At 37.9% G+C, this 27,766-nt stretch overlaps 1 protein-coding gene across 3 annotated transcripts in view; it reads right to left on the bottom strand.

Annotated features, from left to right (window-relative positions):
• LOC145421365 (phosphatidylinositol 3-kinase regulatory subunit alpha-like) overlaps positions 1-27,766 on the bottom strand; it is a 98,372-nt gene that overhangs the window by 13,555 nt on the left and 57,051 nt on the right. For 2 of the 3 annotated variants that reach the window (XM_080291595.1, XM_080291596.1), the window contains exons 2-4: positions 25,729-25,803; positions 22,787-22,861; positions 1,594-1,725 (exon numbers count right to left, since the gene is read on the bottom strand). In XM_080291595.1, the coding sequence (XP_080147721.1) occupies positions 1,594-1,725; positions 22,787-22,861; positions 25,729-25,803 (282 nt within the window). The remainder of the gene's footprint in view (positions 1-1,593; positions 1,726-22,786; positions 22,862-25,728; positions 25,804-27,766) is intronic. The other variant, XM_080291597.1, reaches the window with a different exon arrangement.

The raw sequence follows: 27,766 nt of genomic DNA, 5'->3' as shown, positions 1-27,766 counted from the left end.
ATTCTGATTCTGATTCTGAACGAATGAGAGAAGGAATACAGGATTACCATCTTCTCATGACAGGTTATTTTTCAGTATTCAAAAAAGTTTTAAAATAGGAAAAATAGAAATATGACTGGACTAATATAAGGCTCAAATAAAGTTTGAGGTGATGTACAAAAGCATTATAGATTAAATTAAACAGTCATGTTACATCTTACACAGATCTTACTCAGGCAATGTCAGAGAAATTTTAATTTCTTTAATACATAGCTTTGGCAAAAAACAAAAAACACGTCCCACTGGTTGCTTCATATAGAGTACAGAAGGTTTCTGAAAAAAATCCCTTCAGTTTTCCAAACATTTTATCTTTGTTTCTAATAATGTAGGGGAATTTCCCATGATGTGCCACTGACTGGAAAAAAGGATTCAGATCAGATGAGAAAATGACTCCCGGAGAAAAGAACAGCCAGAGGAAAAGTATTTAACGAGAGGGGATTTTAAGTGTTACAACATCAACAAATTTCAAGCAACAGATGAAGACAGAACAATAAGGCTTTTTACTAATTCTATGTATGTGAGTATAAAAACCTGCAACATAAAATGCAGGGTGAATAGTTTACTGATTTACTGTTTTGTCATTATTAATTATAGATATTTTGAGGATGACATCTGTTAATGGAAAATAAGTAAATTTTAATGCGCTTTACGGAGTCCCTATGAACCCCAAAGCGCTTTACACTACATTCAGTCATCTACCCATTCACACACTGGTGATGGGTGGAGCTACATTGCAGCCACAGCTGCCCTGGGGCAGACAAACAGAGGCGAGGCTGCCGGACACTGTTAATGTGAGTCTGTCTCTGACAGGTCTTTTATTTCCACCATGCACAGTGCACACATTAAGCAAAAAAAAAGGAGGATATCAAGGGAGGCTTGATGACAAATGGATTAGAGTTTCAAGAGTCCCTAAAAGCCAGGGAGAAGAGGACCTGCTGGGTGGAGTGGACAGCAGGTAAAAGGGGGGGGGCAAGAAGGTCAGGTGTATGGAAAATGAAAAATGAAAGAAAGATAGAGGGACAGAGACAGAGACTGACACTAGACCATAATTCAGTACAGTTTATGTTGAAAGCTGACAGAGGATTATATTCTTCTTGTTTTTATCCATGGCAAAATTCTGGCGGATGTGACGATACAGCAAACATGCTCAAAACCTTGACATCTTGTCTCTGGTCAAAACAAGTACCTTGGTACAGTGGCAGAAACTGAATTATAGGCAGATGGATGTCAAAATTGTTTCCATGCAGAATAGAGGTTGCATCAGAATGTGTCTTAGAAACTGAAAGGCAAAGAATGAATTAAATCCGTTTGTCTTTGATTCTTTTAGCAATGACAATATGGTTAGCAGATGTTTATGAACAGGCATCCACAGAATGTCTTTCTAAACATACAAAGACTACTACCACTGGGGGCTTGAAAGGCACAAGCAATAAAATTGCTGTCCAATTTCATAAGGCCTTAGAAACACAGTCCATAGTGCCCAAAACAGTGTAAACCCAAAAGTATCTGTGTACCTCAGAGCACCTGTTGTTTGTACTGTGTAGCACACTGTACCTTGAGCAGTATAGACCAGCTCACTGTAGATGGTGGCAGGTATGATGGGGGCAGGCAGGTCCTGCAGGAAACCTTTTAGAGCATCAGTCAGAGCAACCACATCATATCGGTTCAAATTCACAGAGAGCAGATCTGGGAAGACAAGAAAAAACAGACATAGCCCAGAGAAGCAAGAAGCGCTACTGTGTTCATGACCTCAGATCCAACCATGGATGGAATAAAGAACAAGGTCACTGAGGGTGCAGGACCAGAGACCAGACCACCTTTGTGAACGTGAGTGTTGTTAGCATTCGCTACTTGAGGAGAAAAAAGACACAGAAAAGTCACAAAAATGTGTGAGGGGGATCAGGGAAGGAAAACCCTCACGTTAATTGCTTGCTAAAAGACACTGGCTGGAATAAAAATCAAACTAGATGTGGGAAGTAACTCACAGATAAGGAATCATGCAAAAAAATCCTCTTATTATTGGATTATCATAATGTCATTTCAAAATCTAAGCACCAAATTCCCCCTACATAATAAATGTCCATGGTTCACAATAGCTCACATTGTTACTCTTGTGGAATTTTAATAAAACACATGTCACGGTGATAGGTTTTGGACACTGATTTGTTCATTTTTTTATGCAAAAGTCATATTTATTTAGCAAATTTATCCAGGTCATCACCATCATAGTAGATCTATTAGCATTTGAAGTAGCAGGGGACCAAGAATAAGGCAAAGGCATAAAAAATGGTGTAGAAACCAATGAGTAGGATATTCAAACTCATGTGTAGTTCTGCATCCTCGTTCAGATGGATTAAATTGGAAAGTGAAACGTGGCAGAGAAATGGACTTTTAGTTCTGGTCAAAATGCCATATTAGCAAAGTGCGAGATTGGTGATCTGCTTGATCAGGGTTTATCAACTCTCATGGTCAGTTGCTTCTGGGAAAGCGAGAAAGGACTTTAGTTACCCATAGATAACAATAAAAAAACACAACTGCCCAGTCCACAAGAATTTACAAATCTATCTTCCTCTAGACAAAATAATAGATAACACCCCCGTTATGACCCTGCTTTGTGCTTACGTGAGTACTTCAGCAGATTAGCAAAGGACAAACCACATGGCGTCAGAGGACGTTTTTGCTGTCCTCCATCTTTCACCCCAACCTTCCTCCTCTTTTCTACCTCCATTCATCCTTCCCCATTTAACCCCCCTCCCCCCAGCTCCCTTTCGACTTCTTCCTTCTTGACCTTTCTTCTGTTTGTCTTTTTAAAAAATTCCTGTATCAGCCTCGTTTGCTTTTCTTTTAGCCTTTTTTCATTTCCTTTCCCTTCTTGTTTTTCTCATCCCAGTGTCACCCAAACCACCTTTTCCCCTGTATGCATCAGCCTCTCTAGGGTTAAAATGCTTGTTAAAAGCCATTGATTTCATTCCCTAAATAATGCCTGAATAAACTTAACCATTCACAGACCAGTAAACCAGCAGGCCATTAATATCTACGGATGACCTCTTCACATTGCTGTGCTGGGACTTGCGTTATTGTGCAGTGATTTGTCTAGGGAATTTGATCATCTCAGTGCCGAGACAGCTTAAATTTGGTGTCACCATGAAAGCCAAGCCCACAGGAAGATACTAACACAGTTTTTCTTGTGTGTGTGTGTGTGTGAGAGTGGGGGGGGGGGTGGGGGTGGCTTGTGAAAGCATAAAGTATTTTATTCTAAGAAGTATTTTATTCTTAAAGCATCTTAAGGCAACTGTTGTAATTTGGTGGTATATAAGTGAAACTGTTTTGAATTGAATTATATCAGGTAAAGTATTGTTGTGTGGTCTTTACTTGAAAGTGCTTAGAGTGGTCAAGTTAGACTAAAAAAGTACTTTATAAATGCAGGTTCATTACATTATAACTGTCCAATGCTAATCAAGCTTGCTAATAAGTATTAGCATTAGCGCTCCAGGTCTGAACTGATTTAGGTGAAGCATAATCAGTCTGTGTAAGAATGTTTTTTTGTAATGAATTTGTGTCACAAACTCAAAATATGTAGGCAGATTTATATGAAACACCACAGAAGTATTAATTGATGAAATTCTAATTGAACAACTTCAAACCAGAATTTTAGTGATGCAGTTATCTGTCTGGTTGGTCACTGAAGAAATTAAATTGTTAAATCATTAAAAACGAATCAAATGTCAAGAACATTTTAGCTATTTCTGGATTTAAGCTGACACATACACACAAACACACACAAATTTCCTCTTTACACCTGATCACTCCATCAATTCATCAAGGTCTGACTCTCGCTATGGATCAGTCATCGGCTAGGCAAAGGAACAAAAGGACAGATAAATGGACAGATTAATTAATGAATGACTGAAATGAGGAGAGGGGGGTTAACAGTCAAGTGCAGTGTTTAGCTATTACTACATGTTATAGAGGATCTATTTGGTAGGGTTGGTTGACTGACTTGATTGGAGTAGGTGAAATGTAAGATGTTTATGAATAATACTATGTATACACACTATTTTTAGGTCAGGTGAACTGATTTTTATTAAAGCTACACAACGAGACCTGAAGTTACAACATATATTAAGGCAGAAGAAACTATATACATGCATTTACACAAAGAACAAAGCAACAGCAGATACAAACTAGAAAATGCATTTTCTGAAGAAACTGCAGTGTGGATGCTGATCAGAGATGGGCAGTAACGCGTTACTTGTAACGCGTTACTGTAATCTGATTACTTTTTTCGAGTAACGAGTAAAGTAAGGGATTACTATTGCAAAATCGGTAATTAGATTACCGTTACTTTCCCGTAGGAACGCTGCGTTACTGCGTTACTAAAACCGTGATTTTTTGCGAGAATGTCTCACGACAGTGACGTAAGCGAGTGCGCCGTTAGTGACAACAGCTGTGTGCAGATCAACAATGGATCACATATCGAGTGCGGGAGAGAGTATGAGCATGCAGCGTTTAAAGCGTGGAAGTACTGACCTTACTTTGAGTTTGATTCCATAAAAAGTGACAAAAACATTAGCGTCCATCGTGCGTGGGAAGAAAACTTCTTTTTACAGCGAAAAAAACCCCTAAACTTCCAAGGAAGCACCAAGAGCGCAACGACGTAATGGGAAACTCACAGAGACACTACCGTATCCTTCCACTGACCGCTGCACACCTGCACCAGGGTAAACCTCCGCCTACTGCAGTCCTGCTTTACAGGTGAAAATAGAGCAACAGGACCGCTGAGTCTTTGACTTTATTTATGTTCTGCTGTGTTTTACTTGCATCTATTTGAAAGAGTGAGTGTAAACACAAAAAATTATTTTATTTTATGTGCTGGAATGTGCAGAAAATAGGTTTAAATGTTAAACTCATTTATTCAAGTCAGAGAATGTTGCATATAATTAAATTTTTGCTTGATGCATAAAGTTAAAAGATTAAAAATGATAAAACAAGTTAAAAAAAGAGACTTTTCCATTTGATTACATTTTGTATGATGGATTATGTAGAAAAAGTAGAATTGGGCTGAAAGATCTATCGCTTTATCACCTCTTCAGGTTGTAAATCGTGTTTTTAAAAAGTAACTAAGTAACTAAGTAACTAAGTAATTAATTACTTTTGAAAATAAGTAATCAGTAAAGTAACGGGATTACTTTTTTGGGGAAGTAATCAGTAATTAGTTACTGATTACTTTTTTCAAGTAACTTGACCAACACTGATGCTGATAGCTGAATGTTTTGAGCTGAAATGAAATAATTGCTGCATGTTAAGTTAAAAATGTTGAATGAGATGAAAAATACAGAAATTTTCATCTGAAAACAAAAGTTCAGAACTATTGAAAGCAGAGATTCAAACAGAAGAAGTTAAACAGTAAGCGAACATGTTTAACATGTTTGTAAATTAGAAAAAGCCGAGTAATGACAAAAGAAAACATCTGCATAAAAAAAAACTTGAAACCTCATATTATTTTAATCACTGAATGACTGAAATGTGAGAAAATCCACTACAGACAGCTGAATGCCGTAAGTTTTAATCATTCAGTTAGAAAAGATGACTCTAAAAGTCATCATCTGACTCCAAATGCCCAGATCTGAACCACCTGTGTGCGGAAGAAAAAGCCACCAATGAACAATAAGCTTGAATTTAACAGGCCAATCAGAATACCCTATTTAGTTGTCCTGCACTAACTACTGGCATACTGTTATTCTGTGGCAAAACCCTGTCAAATCTGCCTTGGTGCACCTGTTGAAAGACTGCATCTAAATCCTAGACCCTAACTTCCATCAAAACAGCTTTTGAACTGTGAGGATCCCAAGGAATTGTTCTACACAACAGTGTCTCTTTTATCCTCGTGGTGTCAAAAATGTGATGACAGAAGTAATTTAAAAAGTGGGGTCTTTCCTGCTGTTGAGACAAATTCCTGACTAAAAATACAGTGTATTTCTATGGGTCAGTTAGAAGGTTATCCCCCTACTTAGAGCCACACAAATCAAAAAGTTTAAATCTCTGAGCTTTGAAAAACACAATGTTGGAAGAGAAGAACAATGACTACGTTTTGAGGGTAAAATGATGGCTGTAGAGCAAACATTGGGGACACAGCAACAGTTGAAAGAAGTTGAATCTTGGCAGAGTGACAGACAGAGCTCATTAAGCAGGCAGGTGTGAGCCTGGTTGCCCCCCCCCCCCCATTGGACAAAAGTTATTGTGAAACAAATGCTTCCCAAGAAAAAACTACAAGTCGTATTGACAAAATTCTTTCACCGTGAGCGACAGCAATGTCTAGTCTACCGAGTTTTCATGCATGTGGAGTTTATTATATGGACATGATGACATTTATGAAAGAACCCCATAATATATACTACAATAATAATGACATTGGATCAAAGAGGACAGCGATGGCTACATTTTGAATGAGAATTTGAAGGGTCCCCCCCGTAAAATACATTATAATTTTTTGTTCAATAAAGTTGAATAATTAAAAAGATATAAAAGTTAAAAGTGAGAAAAGTAGAAGCAGTAATGTCCAAAAGAAGAGGAATTGAATGGTGGTTGAATGGTTTTTCTAAGCTGAATGGTGTTGAAGGAGATAGTCGGCGAAAAATGTACGGAATAGATAATAATAAAATAGAAGAAAGAATAGAAGAACAATACTTAATGCTTAATCAGCATCCACACTAATTAGTCTGATGATCCAGATCTGGGTTTGAATACGCAGAAATACCAGAAATAACCAGACTTTAGTTTAGTTTCATTTAATTTCCTGAGTGAGTGTTCCTGTTTCAGTTCAGTTTTTACTGTTTGAAAATCTTAAGGTTTAGTCCAGTTTTTATTAGTTTAAAGACATTCAAAGTCCCAGGAAACACACCAATTAAAACACAAAAACAAGGGATTTTTTAAAAGAAAATTTTACTTAAATATGTATTTATATTTTTTAGTTTAGTTTTATTTAACTATAAAACATTTCACCTTGAGAGGAGATGTGCTTGTTTGGTGGTACACAAATAAAGGTGAAGTGAACTTGCTGAGTACTGCAGAGTCCTTTACAGAAACCAAACAGGATAAACTTCAAGGCTTGTTTAAGTTTTCCAGATTATTCTTGAGGTCAGAACAGCAAGGTGTTTGAAAACAGAACACTTAGTGAATTTTGTGTAAGCTGGAATCAGTACGTATAGGTACAGAAGCTGTATATGTAGACATAAAAGAGGAACTTGATGTCCAAGGTCGTAACATTTAGAACTGACAGAGAACAAAGATACACTCTGAACTTGCAGCAGAGTCAAAGGAAATTTGAAGGCCAAAAACAATCTCAGACTCATGCAAGCTTACAGCAGTATAAGTTAATTAGGTAAAGCTTTGCTTTAATGTCATGGACAAGAAAAGTATTCATTTGGTGGCTGTAGCTCAGGAAGTACAGCAGGTCATCTACTAACTGGATACACTGATTGGAGTGTGAATGTGTCAGAATGAGAGATAGAAGGCACTGTGGTGTAAGAGCAGAGACTTAGAGACAAAGCAAGGTAGAATTAGCTGTCAAACAATTGAAGTGCAAAAAAGATTCTCATTTAAGTCGATGCCATTATGAAAGAGGGCTGCCACTCAAAACAGTACAGTTCTTGAGAAACTAGAAATGTGGCAAAGCATTCAAATATTTACAGATTACCATTGCAACAGTCAGCACTTCTTCTCACACCTAATATAACTGATACAGATTACACTATTTACATAAGTTAATGTATCAGTTTCAGAGATAATATGACAATATGTATCCCATTCCCTATAGTTACGAAGGTAAGCAGGTAAGGAGGCTACATGTGCCTCTGGGTATAGCTGAGAGCTCTTTTTTTTAGCATTTTTATTTTAAATCTTATTTAATTGATTTTATTGATCAAAGAGAGCAAAATCATCTGTCATACGTTACTAGTGAACAATCCCCTTTCTTTTATTTTGAAGTTTTTGAAAGCTATGTAAGCCAGCTTTTGAAAAAGAAGCTAGCTTGCCCCATCCTGTTTGTATAAATTATTTGTTTTCTGGTTACTAACACTTATATGGTGGAAATATATATTGTGGTTTTCCTTACAATATTACTTATCACTACTCACTCATCACCCTTATATTATATTATTATATGTTATATTAAATTATATTGTCTATGTGGATGCAATAGCTATACATATTACACATTGTGTGTAATATATTTCTCTTTAATTTTTGTATCTGACATGAAGAAAATATGTTCTAGCTTTTATATCTGTTAATATTTTCATCTTGTAGTTTTTTGTTCATTTGACTTATTGATTTGTTGGTTTATTTATGGCAGAAAGCACCTATGTAGCCAGTTTCATTGATTACAGAAGAGTCTTGGTTTTAGATCAGTTTTAAAGTGGAGCGAAGAATAACAAAGTGTTAGTTTGACGACCAATAGTTAGGTATTCTAGTAGACTAATAGACTGTTCTGCTCCACTAAATGCTTTGGTGCACAGTGAAAAAAGAGCTTTAACATATATAGTCAGCAAATAATACACAAACATACATCTGTAAGGCACTATGTTCAGTAACCAATTAATATACACTGTATGTATCCCTGAAAGCTTTTGGCAGCAGTATATCCAGTGCGTGGTAATGAGGCATAATTTCATCCAGTGCATGTGTGACAACTAACAACTGACCTCTATAGCATAAACATACCAGGCACAAACCATGCCTACAACCACTGACTGGTTTGTGGGAGCAGTTAACATTGTAGCTGGTTTGTGTCTTTTCAGTGGATTTGTTGGCTGTGGGGAAATATTAATGTTGCATTTTCTGTGACACAAAAAGTGAGAGCGATCTACACGGACCCAGATCTTATTTATGCCCCAGGATGTTCTGGAGGCCTAAACTGCCCTGATGCTTACAGTGTAACTTCCAGGAGTTAAAGAGCTATGGAATGAATTTCTTTTAGACATCAGGGCCAACAATGTTCCCAGCTTGCTGGTACTGTATGTATTACAGAAAGTAATATCTCTATAGTATGAGTTGTATTTGTTATAAAGTGTATTGCATTGTATGTTTTTACAAGTTTAATTTTCAGATGACAGATTTAATGCCACTAAATACATGAAAGTACTGCAAGATCACTGCAGAAAAACTGAATATTTAAAAAAGCCATTAAAGAGACTGTAACTGCTGCTGCTGAAATATTCCTGCTTTAAACTTTATTGCTTATTTTAATGGACTTGCAGATCACTTGGGTTTATGTACATAAAAAGATCCATGACTTTTTATTTTTTAATGTATACTTGCCTTTACAGCCTATAAACTAAATTTTTCCTCCTCAAAGTAATTTGTATTCAAGTAAAAAGTGCTTTTTATTTAGAGTACAAGTTTACCATGTGCTTCCTACCTTCCGCACATGGTACATATGCTTATATATGTACACTACACACACACACACACACACACACACACACACACACACACACACACACACACACACCCACATATATATATATATATATATATGCACTCATCTGGACCGAGATCTCCAAATGATGCTCCTGGGATCTGCTGGAGCCACTTGCCTAGTTTGTGAGTTACTGCACCTACTGCTCCGATTACCTGATTTATCAATTCCTTATATACTCCAGTTATAAATGTGGCATATACAAAATGAATATAAAATCAAAACTGATCATCAACATAAAAAAAGAATCGCACAGTATCACAGTCTTCCTCAACTCTATTAGAATCCCCAGTTACCCTAATACCCATATCACTGACCTATAAGTGTAAACCCTCCAGGTCAATGACATAGGTCTTATATCGTGTGTAGTCTGCATGTCGCAAACAATCTGTTTGGTTGTGGTCATTGACCACAATCAACTAGAAGGTTGGAACAAAGAACCTTGTTGCTTTGAAGCCACAGTATCCGCCACAACCAGATGCAGCTACAGATGTAAACATCTGCAGTCAAAAAGCTCTGCTGCTGTTGTGAAAAACAAGACCAAATGTGAGGAAATATGTCAAGATGTTCACACTCCAAGTCTGAAGCATTAAACTCAAATGTTGGTGGAACATCCTAAAGCAGACAACTTATGTCACTGTTATTCTTACTATTGTCTCGTATTCCTCCTATATTCAACTTTTTGGCCATCCATTTTAAACAAATACAGCCAGCCGTCTACAGTTTTATGGCGTGAAATAGTGTTGATATGACACAAAATAAACATTAGTTTATTTAATAGTATATATTGGGTTGTGTTGTTCTTAAATTTGTGAAAATATATATATTTTATTCTATATAAACAGAGAACTGAAAAAAAAATTCTCATTTTCTTCTGCTCATCCAATTTAGGATTGTAGTCTGGGTGGAACCCTTTCAGTATGTTACATGGTTGTGTGTTTGGTGCCTCGGGTGATAATGTTAGTCTAAACCATTTTAATTTGTGTTTTTGCTTATAATCATATAGTTCCCATGACTACCGCTAGGTCCCCAAGTCACCTCTGTGTCAACCCATGTGTCCTTGGAATTCTGCTCACACACACTCTGATATCACAACATGAGCTCAGATAGATGGAACAGGAGGACACAGAGAATAAAACACAGGGATGAGCGAGAAAGAGAGAAGTAGAAAAACTATCACACTGGCATACAGAACAGATGTGGTGGTTATTTTGATACCTGCCTGAACACGGCAAGAGCACTCTTGTGATCACAGAATTGTTCAGAATTGTTTAGAAAAAGATTGCAAAGAATTTAAGGTTTTAATTTGCCCCAAAACATCCGAGATCAGAAAACTGAAATCTGTATGTGTAAGTGTTTCCAACAGACGGTGGAGCCACAGGTATCTCTTTAGTCATTCATGTTACAGGGCAACATATGGTAGAGATAAGCATCTGAGAGAAGAAGTGAGCAGAAGCGAAGCGAAGAGAAGAGAAGAGAAGCATTACCCCATCATCATTTCAGCATACTGAGTTAAAAACATTTGTCTTTTTACAATGGAAATAATTATCACATCCAGATCAGTTTTCTGATTACCTTATATGATGTTAAATGATGTTATATATGGTTAATAGGGTATTCCACCATGGGATAACTGGGAAAGTACTTGAAATATTCAACGTTTCAGTAAATGCTTAAGCTTTTACCACAGTTACAATGATTTGGTTCTGGACTCTACTCATCTCACTTTCAGAATTTTTTCATTAACACAGTTTACTTTGCCTATTGCACATTTTCCTTTTCCTTTGTTTTCCAAATACTAACATTAATGTGATTGCCAGTGGCAGTCTGGGGAAAAAATACAATGAGCCCTTTGCATTGGAATCTCCAGTATGAGAAGAGCAAAAAAAAAAGTGGATCCAAGAACAAGCTCTCCCATAGGAGTACGCGATCAGAAAGCCACAGCTATGGTCAGTCTAATTTGTGCAAACTCTTTGTAGACTATTTGCTAAAATGATTTGACAGCTGCTTAACAGTCCATCGCTGAAACACAGATTGATCCAATTAACTTTTCAGAACTGTAAAAATCCCCTCATAACTGCTATGCAGCATTTTGGTTTAGGATTTATATTTGCTGAGAAGAACACATTTCAGTATGATTTTAGCTAACACTGACAAAAACATCAATCCCCTGTGAGTGTCAGCTCCCCAAAAGCCCCACTGGTTACACTGGAAAACATGAAAAGATTTCAGTACAGAGGACATGGATGCATTTTTTCGAAAATAGTAGATATTGATGCATGACACTAGTATATCAAGCAAAGCACAGTCTGCAGCACGTAGCAGAATAGCATAACAGCTGAGCAGACAGTGGAGCAGGGTCACTGTCTTTACAGTAAGTTGCTAAACAGTTTGCAAAACATATTCCTGAAATAAATATACATGTATAAAGAAAACTGGCTGCCATAGTAATATCAGAGTTTTTGGTATCAGTATCAGCCCTAAAAGTCAAAGTCTGTTCAGGTTGAATATAAACTATATCATATAACTATGAATAATATGAATTTTACCTGTCTCTGACTTTCTACCACTAAAGATTTATATTTAGAAACTAACTAATTTCTACAGTATTAATATATGGTGCCAATAAAGGTTAAAGTTTGGGAAATCATGCTGTCATGGCTTATCTCAGGGGTATCCAGACTTTTTTTCAAGTGTGCCAGATTTATTAATGGAAATTCATTCAGGGGCCAATAATCATTCATTCCTTTTTCGAAACATAAAAACTGTGGGGGTTTGTTTTTTTTGTTTTAAAAAAAAAAAACATTTTATATTTAATAATACAACCGTTTGTATTATTATGGTGATTAGGTGTGTTCAAGCCTGAACAAAATAAATGTACTTTTCATTCACATATTTCATAACACAGTCTTTGATAAACACTCTCTGTGAAAGGTTTTTCAGCATGGTTGCTCTCTGATAGGAAATGTGAATTAGCATGTTTTGTCTGATAGTGTCTCTTGACATTCAATTCCTTTTTTTCTTACTCTGCAAATTACGCAAACACAATTGTTTTGATTGTCTGTGAAAACGTACAGCATTGCAATTTCCATCTCTCCTGGAACACTCAAAAAGATGAAATTGGGTGGTCGTTATATTTTAGCCCCCCCTGCAACTCTGATAAAGATAAGAGGATGGATGGAGTGACAGCTACGTGAAAGTTGTTATAAAGCCATTCAAGTTTTATGTTAAACAGACTCTAGATTTTATTGGACACTCCAAAAATAACTCTTCAAATGAACTTAAAATAATAATGGGAAGGATTTTCAGATTAATCTATTACTTTCTATTAGCATTAAGTATTTTTGTTAGACTAACTTCATTTGCATGGGTTGGGTCAACTCAGCTAAATTAAGTTGGACTCAACTGGAGTAAATAAGTTGATTCATCATTATTTAATTACGTTGGTCCAACTCAAGTACATTAAATTTGAATAACAGAATTGCATAATGCTAAAATAAATTTAATTTAATCACATGAAAATCCTTTTCATTATTTTTTATGTTCATTGAAATAGTTATTTTTTGAGTAAAGGTCTAGCCTTCAGTATCTCTTTTTCAGAGGTGTCATGGCATTAGCCACAGCTTGTTACAACCAATGAGTGTAAAAAACCTTTATACAGTCATTGGTTGGAACACAGAGATCAGCTCAGATGCTGCTGCCACCATAAGATGAAGTGACAAGAGAAATTACTCTATAAATTCTGTTTGTTTTGGTGGGCCAATCAATAATACCTTTTAAGATGGGAGTGAGGGGTGGTTAATGACAGAATGAAGGGTAATTAGATGTCTCTGACAGGTTCTTCTTTCCTATAAAAGCACACCACACCTCTAGGCTCTTACTTTATTTCTCAAGAACACAATATTTCTTACATTTCTTCCGCTGTAAAATAGTGTCAGTAATACACCTGACTGACTGTTTCCACCACACATCCACTGTGAACGAATGTCTGATCAGCTGTTTATGAGTATGTGCAGCTGCTGACTGTAAAATTACTGGATTCCAATAGGTTACTGACGGACCCCAGAGGAAGATGATGACATCACTTCCAACCAATAGCAGGACAGAGACTGGGAGACAACTGGTAGCAGAGACAGAAAGAATAGAAGGATGCAGATGGAAGAAAAAGATGGAGTAGAGGAGCGATTTTAATTTCTGTTTTGCTGAACTCAGCAGCCACTGTCACTGAAGCACAAGGGAGAAGAAAAGGAATGGCGATGAATGAGTGAATAAAAAAGGACATAAAAGTTCAAAAGGGAAGACAGAGAGAGACTGAAGAGCACTAAAAAAATGCAAAAAGAAATAATATTATTTAAGAGTTCCGGTGTTGTAGATTGCTTGTTGCTGTGAGAGGCAACCAAATAATTTCATGGGAAAATGTGAGCAAAGATAACAAAGTAGTATGTCCTCATCTATCTGCAGTGTCTCTCTATGCTTCCATGCACACTGTTTTATATTCTGTGTAGCAGAATATTCTGTAACAGTTTAAGTGAACATGAGTCATCATTTCCAAAACAGACACTGCCCACTCTGTGCCATTGCACAGTGTTTGTGTGTTTGCATATATCTGAGCACGTCCATGTAATCATCACAAGCAACTACTTCAAACTCAGTTAAAAGCATAAAACACACATACTCAGAGGCCTCACACCAGAGATACTAGTACACATACAAAATAAAGATGTTTCCCATTGTAATAAAATAAAAAAAACACTACTACTTTTATACTTTTCACAGAAAGAACATTCTTAAACTCTAAAGTACTTTTGCACAGCTTATAATAGCTTTTAGTGAAATCCTCAGTTGATCCACTATCTCAAACAAGATGTTTTAGCTGCAGGAGGAAATAAACTGCAGGGTACACCAACAACCAAGCATCACTCTTGGTGTGTACCATTTGCCAGGGTGGCAATGGCAGGTAGATGGATAGATAGATAGATAGATGGATAGATGGATAGATGGATAGATAGATAGATAGATAGATAGATAGATAGATAGATAGATAGATGGATAGATGGATAGATAGATGGATGTTGTCACTCTTCAGGTGTGAAACACATGCTGGTACTCACAGATACAGAAGTTCCAGCACACACACAGTGTTACTGGGCCAACTCACTGAGCGCTGTGTGGGCACGGCAGAACCAGTCTGCTAAAAAAGGCTAGCTGTTACCATGGCAACTCTCAGGCCATGTACCAATCACAGGTCAATTTGATGAGGTAATGTTCCTAAACCCTTTCAGAGTAACTCAGACACTTATACGCTCACTTTGACTCTTCTAAGAAAATACTGTACACGTGCAACATACCAAATAAAGCACACACAGCCAATCATGTCAGTTGGCAGGATCTGAGGCTGTGGAATAATGTGAGAATTTCTGTACAATATACAACTCCCTGTTACATAATATTATTCCATAACATGCAACACAAATGCAGAACAGAGAAGGCAGAGTACTTAAGCAGCTTGGATATACTTCCTGCAGACTGATGTTTCACTGCCTCTGCAACGTACTGATCAGAACACCGTTCCAACAAAGGTTTTATTTACTATTATCAGTTATTCAATTCAGTTTAGTTTTCAAAGTGCCACATCAGAACAAAAGTCTCCTAAAGCCACTTAATGTTCTAAATTAAAGACCCTAAAATAATTCAGAGAAGCCGCAACAAGAGGTAGACACACTCTGGAAGGGAGCCAGAGATTAATAATAACTCATAATTAAATTGAGTGTATAAACAATAACAAAAGTCTCCAACACACACACACACACACACCACCAAAACCACAGCTCAACTTACTCATTGAGCAAGAAGAAGCTATAATCATAGACACAGTATACAAACATGGATAGAGGATTTGGATATGACCTTCAAGACTTGCATATTTCCTGGTTAACCTTTGACTTTGTAGCAATAGGCCCACCACTTGCAGGAGGCGCCAGGCCCCACAGGCAGTAGAGGTCGGGTGCAATGTGTGCCGGGCTGCGACCAGGAGCTGAGGCCCTGGCGGACCGACCGAGACTTCAACGCTCATTGGGCAACAACAATGAGACCTGGAGGGGCGTGATTGAGAGGAACGGGTTCAAGGATCTGACCCTGAGCGGGTTTTTATTCTTGGACTTCTGTGCAAACCACAGTTTGTCTGTAAGTCAAACCTCAGATACAGGAGGAAAAATGCAGTTTTCTTCCTGGCTGTGGAACACTGGATTGCCATGAGAGCAAACATGACTTTGTTGCCTATTCTTTGTCAATTTTTTTTTTTTTTTTTTAATAGGGCAGCAGGGTGTTGCAGTGGTTAGCATTGTTGCCTCATAGTAAAAAGGTCCTGGGTTTCAATCCACTATCTGGCCAAGGCCTTTCTGTATGTAGTTTGCATGCTCTCCCCATGTCTGGATGGGTTCGCTCTGATAGCTTTCTCCACAGTCCAAAGACATGCAGTTGGTGGGTTTAGGTTTATTGGTGGGGACCTGTCCAGGGTGCACCTTATATTTTGCCCTATACAGCTGGGCTGCTCTTGTTGACGATACAGCATTAAGGCTCAGGGGTAAAACGTATCTTTACAGCCTTTGTAGTACAAAATACAATTTGGGGCTCTATTAATAGTCACATCTTCATAACAAAGGCACTGTGGCTAATAATGAGATTTTTTCATAACTTAGCTCTTTGCTGAATGTTCAAAATGGTATTATAGTTTCTGCTTTTTGGACCCTGCTTCACAGAACTATGTAACAAATCTTTGTTGTACAGGCCATCCAAGAAGTTTGTTCTTTAGTTTTGTTTAGTGAAATTCTAGTACTTTATTATTCTTTTAGGTAATACCAATTAGTAGGCACGTATATCTGTGCCCCCTACAGTTTTTGTTGGTGCAGCTTGTGGAACAAACTTGCATTAGCTGATAACTTAGTACTCCACTCCATCATCCAAATATTGTCAATATGGTCTATGAAACGCTAACATGGTGGTGGCCAAAAGTTAAACATTAAGGCTTCAAAATGTGGATTCCACAAGCCAACAGGTGATATTACATCAGCCACAGTGATTGCAGTATAGACAGTCTATACTTAAAGAAAAACACTCATTCATTATATTTCTTTATCTTTGCCTTGTATTTCTTCTGAGTGTGTAATTCAAAACCATGATTGAAAGAGAAAAATATTCCTGTGTGTGATGCTGAGGCACGGAGGAAGACAGTGTTTCCTTTCTTGTTTCCCTCCCACTCTCTCTCCATTGTTTCTCACATATACCACCCCTACGTGCCCTTCAGTATTCCATCCAAACCCTTCCTTTATGACTATTCACATGACCTCATACTCAGACGTCAACACAAATCTCCCCACAAGTTACCTTTTGATATATTTATATTCCATATAAATGCGGGCGATCGTGGCTCAAGAGTTGGGAATTTGTCTTGTAATCGGAAGGTTGCCAGTTCGAGCCCCGGCTTGGACAGTCTCGGTCGTTGTGTCCTTGGGCAAGACACTTCACCTACTGGTGGTGGTCAGAGGGCCCGGTGGCGCCAGTGTCCAGCAGCCTCGCCTCTGGCAGTGCGCCCCAGGGTGGCTGTGGCTACAATGTAGCTGCCATCACCAGTGTGTGAATGTATGGGTGGATGACTGGATATGTAAAGCGCTTTGGGGTCCTTAGGGACTAGTAAAGCGCTATATAAATACAGGCCATTTATAAACTCTGTCCACCTCTATTAATCACATATCATACAGAACACAGTTATAGAGTGCATGCAATTTCTGTCATTCAGCCCCTTTATGGTTTAACATATATCTGGGTGTGCATGTCAGGGCTTTGTTATATATTTCTATGCCTATATGTCAGCTTCTTTAATTCAATAATATGTGCATATCTTGGCCCAATGGTAATGGTCTAAAAAGGGTCAGGTTTCAGGTGTGTGCGCATGTATCTATGTATCTGGCAAGCTGTGTAAAGTGTTTTGAGTGTTGCTCGGATAAATAACAAAAGTACTATATAAGAATCAGTCCATTTACTATGTTGTGTGGCTCAGCATCCAATGTCTTCAGTCTTTTTAAAACCTTTTGAAAGTATGATGTATTACCTAAGCCTATGTTTATAGCTGTGTGTGTGTGTGTGTGTGTGTGTGTTTAGTATTTCTTTTAAGACTTAGAAAGACAATAACATATAACATAAATGATGAAAAATACATAATAGTGATGTAGCATCATTAGTGCTAACCTCTTAGGATTCCAGGTAGCATAACTACTGAAACACCGAAATTAGTTCTGCATCAGTCCATAAAATACATTTCTAAATAGTTTTAGAATTATCTTCATTCAAGATTTACTTTGTAAATTATATTACTAATATATAAAATTAGAGGGAGTGCACTCGATTAACCATTATCTTAATATTCTTCTTGCTATTACAATAAAAATAATATTTTAACAATAATAATTCCATGTAAATGTGCCAGAGAGTGGACATGTGTTAGGGCAAAGTTCAGTTTTATATAAGCTTTATATAACATCACACCATACTGGTAAGAACTAATGAAATATCTGTTTTTGACCCACTATCATAAGCATAAATAACAAAAACTAAGAATAAATGTCTCATATCCTCCTGGCCAGCTACCTGCTTACCATGCTCCAACTGAGAGTGGAGTCTAGAGTGTAATTTTGTGAGCTCCCCTCCCCTTTCTCCCAAAATTAAAGTACAGAGCCAGAGCACTCCCTGGTGGTGCCAAAACTGAACTTCAAATACTACAATTTGGCCAAGTTTTGTCTTTTTTCCTGACTATCTACTTTGCCTGGTTTTGGAGCTGTGTTTTCTGATGATCCACTTGTTGCTTGCAGATGATTACAAATTAACCAACACAGCAAAAGGAAGAGCCCATTTAATTTTAGCAAGAGTCACTTTGTTTGAAAAGATAAGAAACATAATTTCAGTTTCAATTGAGTGCACAAGCTAAAACAAATGTTTGATGTTGCTATTTTAGTACACAAGAAGGCTTCACTTGTAATCTTATTTGTCTGCTAACCGAATAGCTTTTAGACAGTTACATATACAGTACAGTGAAAAAGCATTTGTGGCATATTTTAGCACATTTTGCACACACTTGCATGACATCAAACACATTTTTATGTTAGATGAAGGTAGCCTCGATAAATAAAAAATATTTTTAAAATGATGATTTCATTTATCAAAAGAATAGGACTTTGCAAACCTCCATGGCCCCTGTGTAGTATGGGATGGTTTTTATTTTGTACTCTTCTACTCTACTTAAGCAGTCAAAGCACTTCATACAACATCCCTCATTCACACAAGCACTTTTTTCTATGCTTTTTCTATCTAACATTCACACTCTGATGAACAAATAGGGCAGCTACTTGGGGTTCAGCAAGGATATGTTGGCATACAGACTACAGCAGCCAGTGATCAAATCACCAACCTTCCAACTAGTAGATGATCTGCTCCACTGAGCTATAGTTAGCAGACAATTGCCCCTAAACCTAATAAAAGCCTTTATGTTCTTTTTTTGGTCGGCATAGGTTTTTGCCACAGAAGTCAAAGATGGATCACATTTTTGCTCAGTCTCTTCCTCTCTTTTTATCTCCCGGATTAGATGTGTTTCTACTCTGGAGTAATTTTGGTACTCCTGCCAATGCTTACCCATAATAAATTGCATTTTATATTTACTTAAGTTATATTTCTGTAACAATAACATTTGTTTGATGACCTGAAAGTGTGACAAATATGTAAAAACCAAAGAAATCTGGAAGGGGCAAAATGCTTTTTCATGTCATTGTACGTTTACCACTTTGAATGCATTCAGGACAATTCTGAATAGAGCAACCATGTTTGTGCAGTTATTGCTACGAGGTGTGGAACAAGAAGAGAAAAGGGACCTGTGTGAAGTCAGTGTTAAGTGAAACAAAAGAGGTGCCTGTAAGTCAATAATTCAATAATTATCTGACCTGAAAGAACTGGTAATAGTGATAGAGTTTAAAAAACAGTTTTCGCCCATGCTGTTACAATATAGAGAAATCTAATCAATAAGAATAATTACTGGAACACCAGCTATTTATGTATACAGAATGGTAGATATACAATATATTATCAAGCAGTAAAAAGCACACTATTTTAACATTCTTTTATGCGATTCAAGCAAAGGTACCATCTGGAAGAAACCCATGCAAGGACATGTACTCCATTTAAAAAGGCCCCTGCTGTGATTGGAACCAGGAGCCTTCTTCCTGTGAGACAGGAGTGCTAACTACTGAACCACTGTGCCACAGTTTGTATATGCCCAGGATATTTTCTGGTTTGCACTTTGTTAGATCCCAGATACCCCTGGTCTGGACTGGCTCTCCATCCTTCGGGTCAGAGTCCCTTATTTAATTTGATTTAATTCTCCTGTTTGGCTGCCATGTTCCTGTGTGGACTTCGCATCTTCTCCTTGTATCTGCATGGATTTCCTCCCACGTTTAATAACTGCATGATAAATTAATTAATGACTTAATAATGTCAGAGTGTATCCAGGGTGTACCCTGTCTTCTTTCTATGACAGCTAGATTAGACTCCAGCCTAAGGACACAACATCAATACTTTAAAAGATACAACCCATGAGACAAGCTTTTGTACCCCTAAAGGCACAATAAAGTACTTAAAAGATAAAATAGGTATCTTTTTACCAACCATTGGGTCTGTGATAGAAGCGCTTGGAGGATCCCCAGTTATCGATAATTCAATTATTTCATTTCCCTCAGTTTAGTATTCCTACAACAGAATATTTAATGTGTGAACATCTTCCATGAAATTTTCCTTAAAATCAAAGATGTTGTTGTTGCTGTGAATCTAAATGCTAAATATCTACACTGTAAGTAGTTGGTGCAGATTAAAGCCATGTATTTACTGTTTACTCACACCACATGCGTGCAAGTGAGCTTTTCTGCATGACCAGAGCCTGTGAATATTACACTCACAGTGTTTGGATCACTGATCATGGACGTGTATTAGGCTACTCTGTGCTCATTGAACACAGGCAAGAAACGTCTGGTCATTTTTTTCTATTAGGAACTCTTAAGAAATACCCACAATCATCAGCAATGTTAAAATGGTACTAAATGCTATCAAGTGTAAAGGGCAGATTTTCCTTCTACAAAATAAATAAATGAATAGCTCCTTTGTGTTTGATGTTATAAAAGACAATACTCTAGAGCAGGTCATCAGCTAATTCGGTTGGTCAAGTATCCTTGAGCAAGATACTGAAACCCAAGTTGCTCTCTGATGTGTTCACCGATATGTGAATATAAGATAGAAACCACTGCAGTGTCGAAAAAGGTGCTAGTGTAAATGGCTGAATGAGGCACTTTTGACTTATCACAGTTTTGATTTATCAAAGGTCCTGTTTGACTTTTGCTTAATTAAAAAAGAACACAAAGGTGAGATTTGTATGCTTGAACTTTTACGTTTATTAACTTTAAATTTTAAATTTCCTCAGGTTTACAGTGTGCTGATAAGTTTCCATGACAGACAGGGAGTACAGCAGTAGTTACCATGCCGACACCAAGAGTCAAAAAATAAGTCATAGGTAGTGTCAGGATTTTATAAATCCAAATACTGGTATTTATATTCTTAGTGTTCCGAACTTGCATGTTCATGTGTTTTGTTTTGTGCAGGTGATGCATCTTTTTATGTTAATTCAGCTGTGCCAGGGCCCTGCTCCGATTGGGGCGTGGATACACCGCCCCGACGTGACTGGTTCCAGCTGGAGGACCCGCCCATTAAAAGGAGGCTGGAGTGTTATGGCGGGAGAGGTCCTCGTGTTTCTCCTCATGACCCAGCAGTGTAACTGTGGCAGCCACTGGCTGCAGTGTGGCTTGAAAGTTGTGGAAGTGGAGTGGGTAGGGGTGAGCAGCCGTTTCTTTTGATCACCCGTTTTCTCCTGTTTTGAATTAGTTAAGGAGGTCAGACTCTGTCTTTATTTTTGACTTTGTTTTGGTAAGGTCAGGGGTGCGGGATTTGTGTAGATTTGTTTTTATTTATTACTTTGGCCTTGGCTCACCCTGAAGTGTTGACACTCCCGTTTTTGTTGTTCCTCTTTTTCACTTTATAAATAAATGGCATTATAAAGAACGGATTTGTTTCCTGTGGCTGCTTGGGTCTTGGGGGGGGGGAGCGAGTGCCTCACTCATGTTATTGCCTGGTCCTAGACGGGTCGTAACATTATTGATACTGATACTTAGTGATACTTTTATCAAGAGCACTGTCCCTTTTTAACATAATGGAAAATGTTTTAGGGGCTACCTTTGACACACTGGTTACAATAACCTTTTTCATGTCAACCTCATACTAATCAGCTGTTTGGTGACATGTTTCTGGTTCCAGCTGGTGATCACCACACATCACATCACCAAATATGATCAGCAGTTGTCAACTTGACACTGACATACTGGTAGTCAAGCCCATTCCCAGAGACAATAGTTAATTTTGGCCAAAGATGGGAGTAAGTTAGAGGATGCAAAGAGGCAATATGAGAATCTTTGCAGGTTCTGAGTGTTAGGGGTTTTCAGTTTTACATCATTATTGAACTTTGATTTTGATATTATTTATCATTTCTAGTTTTTTGGTTTCTTAGAGTTCTCTGTCTTATAGTTTATGTCTCTGTGTTCCATAGTTGCTCTGTCTCCCCTGTCAGCTGTGTCCCCTTGTCAAGTCCACGTCTCTGTGTTATGTTTCCTGTTTTACTTTAAAGGTTCGTGTCTCATGTTAATGTGTTTGGTTTTGCTTCCCATGTCTTAGCCCTGATTTGTCCCAGCTGTGTTTCCCCCCCGTCTCCCATTCCCTGATTGCTCCCTCTGTGTATTTAAGCCCTGTGTTTTCTTTGATCTGTGTTGTGGTCTCCCTCATCCTATGCTGTCTGCCCTGCCTGCCTGCTCAAAGTGTCTGCACCTTGGGTCCACAGTTTCTGCCTGTACACAGCTCATGACACTGAGATGTAAAGAGAATGATCACTTTCATTGTGATATGATTTAAAATATTTCTATCATTTAGATATGAATGGTCAAGCAATATTTTCCTTAAATACTCAGACAAATCAGTCACATTCAGAGTCTGAGACTCAGCTCATTACCGCCTTATCTTGGACGTTTGATTGAACTGGCACCTCATAAAAAACCTTTCAGTAAATATTTACTGAATACATTATTATACATTATTTTTGCTCCAACATTTAACTTATTTTGAAGGGGTCCGTACCTGATTCTAGAGACTGGCGGAGCTCTACAGGTCCACTGGATGCTGGTGGGGCTTGGTACAGAGAATCATTAAGATCTGGACAGCACACACAAGCGGACGAAGAGGAACGAAGTCAGTCGAGAAATGACTGTGTCAGACAGAAAATATGATGTTCCTCTGGGCTAAGAAACAGTGATATACATTATATTATACAAATGATCAAGTCTGCTATTCAGGCTCCAGGCTAAATGTGGTGAATTGTGTTATATTTTTCATGCAGCCCTGTTGAATTATAAAATTCTTCACCTGCTGCCCTCAGAAGACAGAACCATACCACACATATTTATTATTTCTCATGTGGGAGAAGGTGGATTTATTTTTAAATAAGTGACAGAATGAAAAGATGGAGATTAATCTCACATCTCTAACCACAGAGCAGGAGTCAGGACATGGTTAGACTCATGAAAAGTAAAACCAGCCTGGCTCTCATTTGAAAATAAGGCTCGGAGCATATTTAAAGCTCACTAATCATCATGTTGGATTTGTAGCCCAGAAGCAGAAATGTACACATGCAGAAATGTACTCAGTGGTCACATGCTGAGTTATGAATTTGTGCAGCAGTGAGTCTTAGTTAGGTGTACATTTTGCAAAATGTGAACTCCTCTGTAAAAATTAGACTTATTAGACTTATTGTACTTTCTTCTTTATTTAATATATATAATTAAGAAAGAGCAATTACCATAATAATTATATATATATATATATATATATATATATATATATATATATATATATATATATATATATATATATATATATATATATATATATATATATATATTAGGGGTGCAACGATATTCGTATCGATATTGAACCGTTCGATACAGTGCTTTCGGTTCGGTACGCATATGTATCGAACAATACAACATTTGTAATTTATTTTATCAACTTTCCTTCCGACGATGCTGTCTGTGTTGAGCGCTCAGTGAATCTGCGTTCGACTACTCCGCCTAGGCTGCACTGTCGAGCGCAGATCCACTGAGCGCTCAACACAGACAGCATAGTCAGAAGGAAGAGCGCAGGGCAAGCTAGCAAGACACATGGACCTCCATCACCCTCATTCAGATCTGGCGTTTGGAATTATTTTGGTTTTCATGTGACGTATGACCCTGAAGGTAAGCGAGTCATGGACTAAAGTAAAACAGTATGTTGGATGTGCCATGCAATGCTCAATTACATGGGTGGGGACTAGTGTGTTAGCGCAGTTAGCTCGTTAACGTGTTGGCCGTCTAGCCCCACACACGGGGCGATCGGCGGTAGCTCGTTAACGGAGATTTGCCGTGTTGTGGCGTTAAGGTCATTTCAACGAGATTAACCTGAAAGCACTAGTGGGAACACAACGAATATGACTGCACATTTACGCCGACATCATCCTAGTGCAAAGACCAAAACAACAAGCATGCTACTAACGTTAGCCGAGTCATTTAGACAGCTGTTAGCACATGATTCTCCTTATGCTGCTGAGAATATAGCCCAGAAGAAGCGGATAGTATAGCTTTTATTTTGGAAAGAGACATTTCTCTGTAATAAACTCTCTTTTCCAAAGATGAGTGATTCCTCAATCAGATACAGGGCTTGCAATATCGCTAGCCCGACGTCCTGGAGCTAGCGATTTTTTTCAGTCGGGCTACCAAAATCTATCTCTGCCCTGCCCGTCGGGCTATTGTAGGAAGGAAAAATATATGTCAATGCTTTTGCATTCTTTCAGAAATGTAGCTGGGTAATTATGTCATTGGCATCGGTGAGCCACTGTCAATATGTGACATATTGAAATCGCGTTTGAATTTGCGCTTGTTTTTTTGCTTTCACTTTGCAATCGTGCGAACTGTGTATAGAGAGCGACAGCACTGATCTGTGAGTGATGATAATTTGTGCACCAATTCCTCTGACATCGTCTTATTAATCGTTAGCTTACTATGCAAACATGACAAGTGAAATCTCCCGCAGCAAGCTTAAACATGTGAGAGGTTGATTGCGCAGAGAATCGCTGAGCTTATGTGAGTGCATGTGTAAAAGCAGCAGGATATATATTTTAGTTCTGCTGAGCCAAATAAGACAGGTCAGGGTGAAGAAGTGACAGCCAAAGAAAAGCTTACCACAAAACGGAAAAGTTATGACAAATCAGACTATAAGGCAAAAAGAAAGTGCAGCTTTATGGTTTCATGGACAAAATAATTTCTGTGGCTGCAATATGACGAGCTATATAACCAGGGCTGCACATAAGTGGTCCGCAGGTGCGCATTCGCTGTCAAAATAAAAAACACGCAACTCAAAACTGTACTTTTGAGTTAAAATATATATTTATAATTTTAATAAATGACAAATTAAAAAGGCATGAACATTTTTTTTTGTATCGAAAAAATATCGAACCGTGACACCAAAGTATCGAACCGAACCGTGAATTTTGTGTATCGTTGCACCCCTAATATATATATATATATAATTACAGGGTGCCCTGGTTCCTCAACACCTGACGCGGACCTTGTTGATCCGGGCGACGTCCGAGCCGGCATGCCTTCATATTTATCTGTCTCGCTCATGTCTGCAGTAGGCTTGCTTAGCATAGGGGGTCTAGCCTTAGGACCCTTACTGGATACAGACGCCCCAGGCAGGAATTGAACTTGCGATCCTCTGTTCGAAAGGCGTGTAGTCTAACCACTACGCTATCCAGCATGTGTGTGTGTGTGTGTGTGTGTGTGTGTGTGTGTGTGTGTATATATATATATATATATATATATATATATATATATATATATATATATATATATATATATATATATATATATATATATATATATATATATATATATATATATATAAAATATCAAAATAATGATGGCATTGTGTGTAGTTACCTGGTAATAAATATACTTAGTACACAGTGATGTTGCTTTTTCTCTCACCATGTTTCTCGACGGTCTCGATGAGTCTCCAAACAATCACAGGTGCTGCTTCAGAGAGAAGTTCTGCCTCCACACCTGAGACAGAGAAATAAAAGCCTTTATCATTGTTCTTGCCTGGAAACAATCAGACATCAACATAAGGATAATTTTAGTTCTAATTTTTCATTTGCATAGTGATTATAATTTGGAAAATAATTTACTACTGCCAAAAAACTGAAAAAAGAGAAAAACATTGTTATAAGACTACAACCAACATTTCTGAAGACTTGCTGAGCCCGACAACAAGAGGCATGGTTTTTCTTTTCAATTTCTGCAATCCACCCATCTAGACTGATGGATCCAAGTGCGTATGTGTGCTTTCATGTGTGTGCCCTCCAGGGAATGTGTACACACACACATACACAGAGAAACAAACACAGACAGCAGCATAAAGGCCTTGTAAATGTCAGTGATGAGTTCATACTTGGGTCAAAACTTCACATGCCACCGTGTGACACATACACACACACAGAAAAATAGCTGCTTCTTAAGGCACATAAATACATACATGTTAAGTTGTAGTCTTTTAGTGCTAGCATACAAAACACTAAAGAAAACTAAACACGTACACGACACATGAACATATCAATGTGTAGCTACAGCATAAATAGCTACAGCAGAGCGTATGCATGCACTGTACAGACAACCTCTGAGCATTTTTAAAAGGTTGGTTTATCATGCTGCACATATGCATGAAAAAGATGACTAACATTACTGAAGAAAGAGCAAGAAAACATGGTATCGTCTATAAACAGGGCTTCTTACTGAGATCTTGGTGAAGTAGAATTAAAACACTGAAGACGTGTTGGTACTCTAAAGCAGAGTATGAACAAATTAGCTTTAAGGAGCTGCTCTTATACTATCCATTATTATGCAGCCAATAAATCTTTCAACTAACTGAACATTCTTTTAAAATTATTGGCAACGTTTGGGGCATCCAGGGATGTGCTGGTAGAGCAGTCCACCTACAAATCGGATGATTAATGCATCGATTCTTCTGTGCGTGTGTCAGAGTATTTTTGTGCAAGATACTGAACCTCAAGTGCATCCACTGTGAGTGTTGAAAACACCAGTCCATTTTTTTTTCAAACACTTATTCCCACAGAGATCACCTAACTTGAAAATAAAACTATAGTTAATAATAGCAGCTTGCACAAATTTTTTGGGGAGTATGCTGTAGTATACTGTACATGGGTACAATACATTTTAAAAAAATCTTAATGGCTCCAAGTTCCCTTTGTATTGTTTTTATTCACCAGTTTGGTGAGTTTTTATTGGTCATTCACCAGATCTTTGTTAATGACGTGGTTTCTACAAATATTTCACCTTTACCGCACAAGAAAGGAAGCTATGGTTTCCTCCATGCTGTGTATAGAAAAGATGGAGGGAGCTTCTGGGTGTGAAAAGTGCAGCCAATGTAGACTTTCCTTAAGCCTGCAGTCTTTCTAATGGCTAGTGGGGGGCTCCTCTAATGGTTTACAGAAGTCAACGTGCATGGCCAGAAGTCTATGAACAAACCTATTTCAGCTTCTTTGATCTCAGTAAACAGATCCCTGATGAGTTGTTGGTCTTAGTCACGAGTTTTGAGACTTCCTAAGTACAACATGATGTTAGTTTAAATATAGGTCACTGAAGCATTCCAAATGACAGGACCATGCTGTTAGGTTTGTAGCATAAACCTATTCGCTGGAACGTTAAGACAATATAATTACACTGCTAAGCAAGACACAAATAGGCAAAGTTCTTCATGTTACTCGTGCACGGGAGAGAACCGGACAACCGCTTGACTCCAGTTGGTCTCGTCCGTTCTCCCATACACTGTCCTTTTATTGAGGTTACATGAATATGCATAAGTTCATTAACATATGACGTCTACATACAAACAAAGAATACCTTGCCTGTGTGTGTGTGTGTGTGTGTGTGTGTGTGTGTGTGTGTGTGTGTGTGTGTGTGTGTGTGTGTGGGGACTGCTGATCAAAGGGTCAAACATCCTTGGTCA

Source organism: Astatotilapia calliptera, chromosome 17 (assembly GCF_964374335.1).
Source record: "Astatotilapia calliptera chromosome 17, fAstCal68.1, whole genome shotgun sequence".
In the NCBI taxonomy this organism is placed as follows: Eukaryota; Metazoa; Chordata; class Actinopteri; order Cichliformes; family Cichlidae; genus Astatotilapia; species Astatotilapia calliptera.
This window is presented reverse-complemented; position numbering and strand designations above follow the sequence as displayed.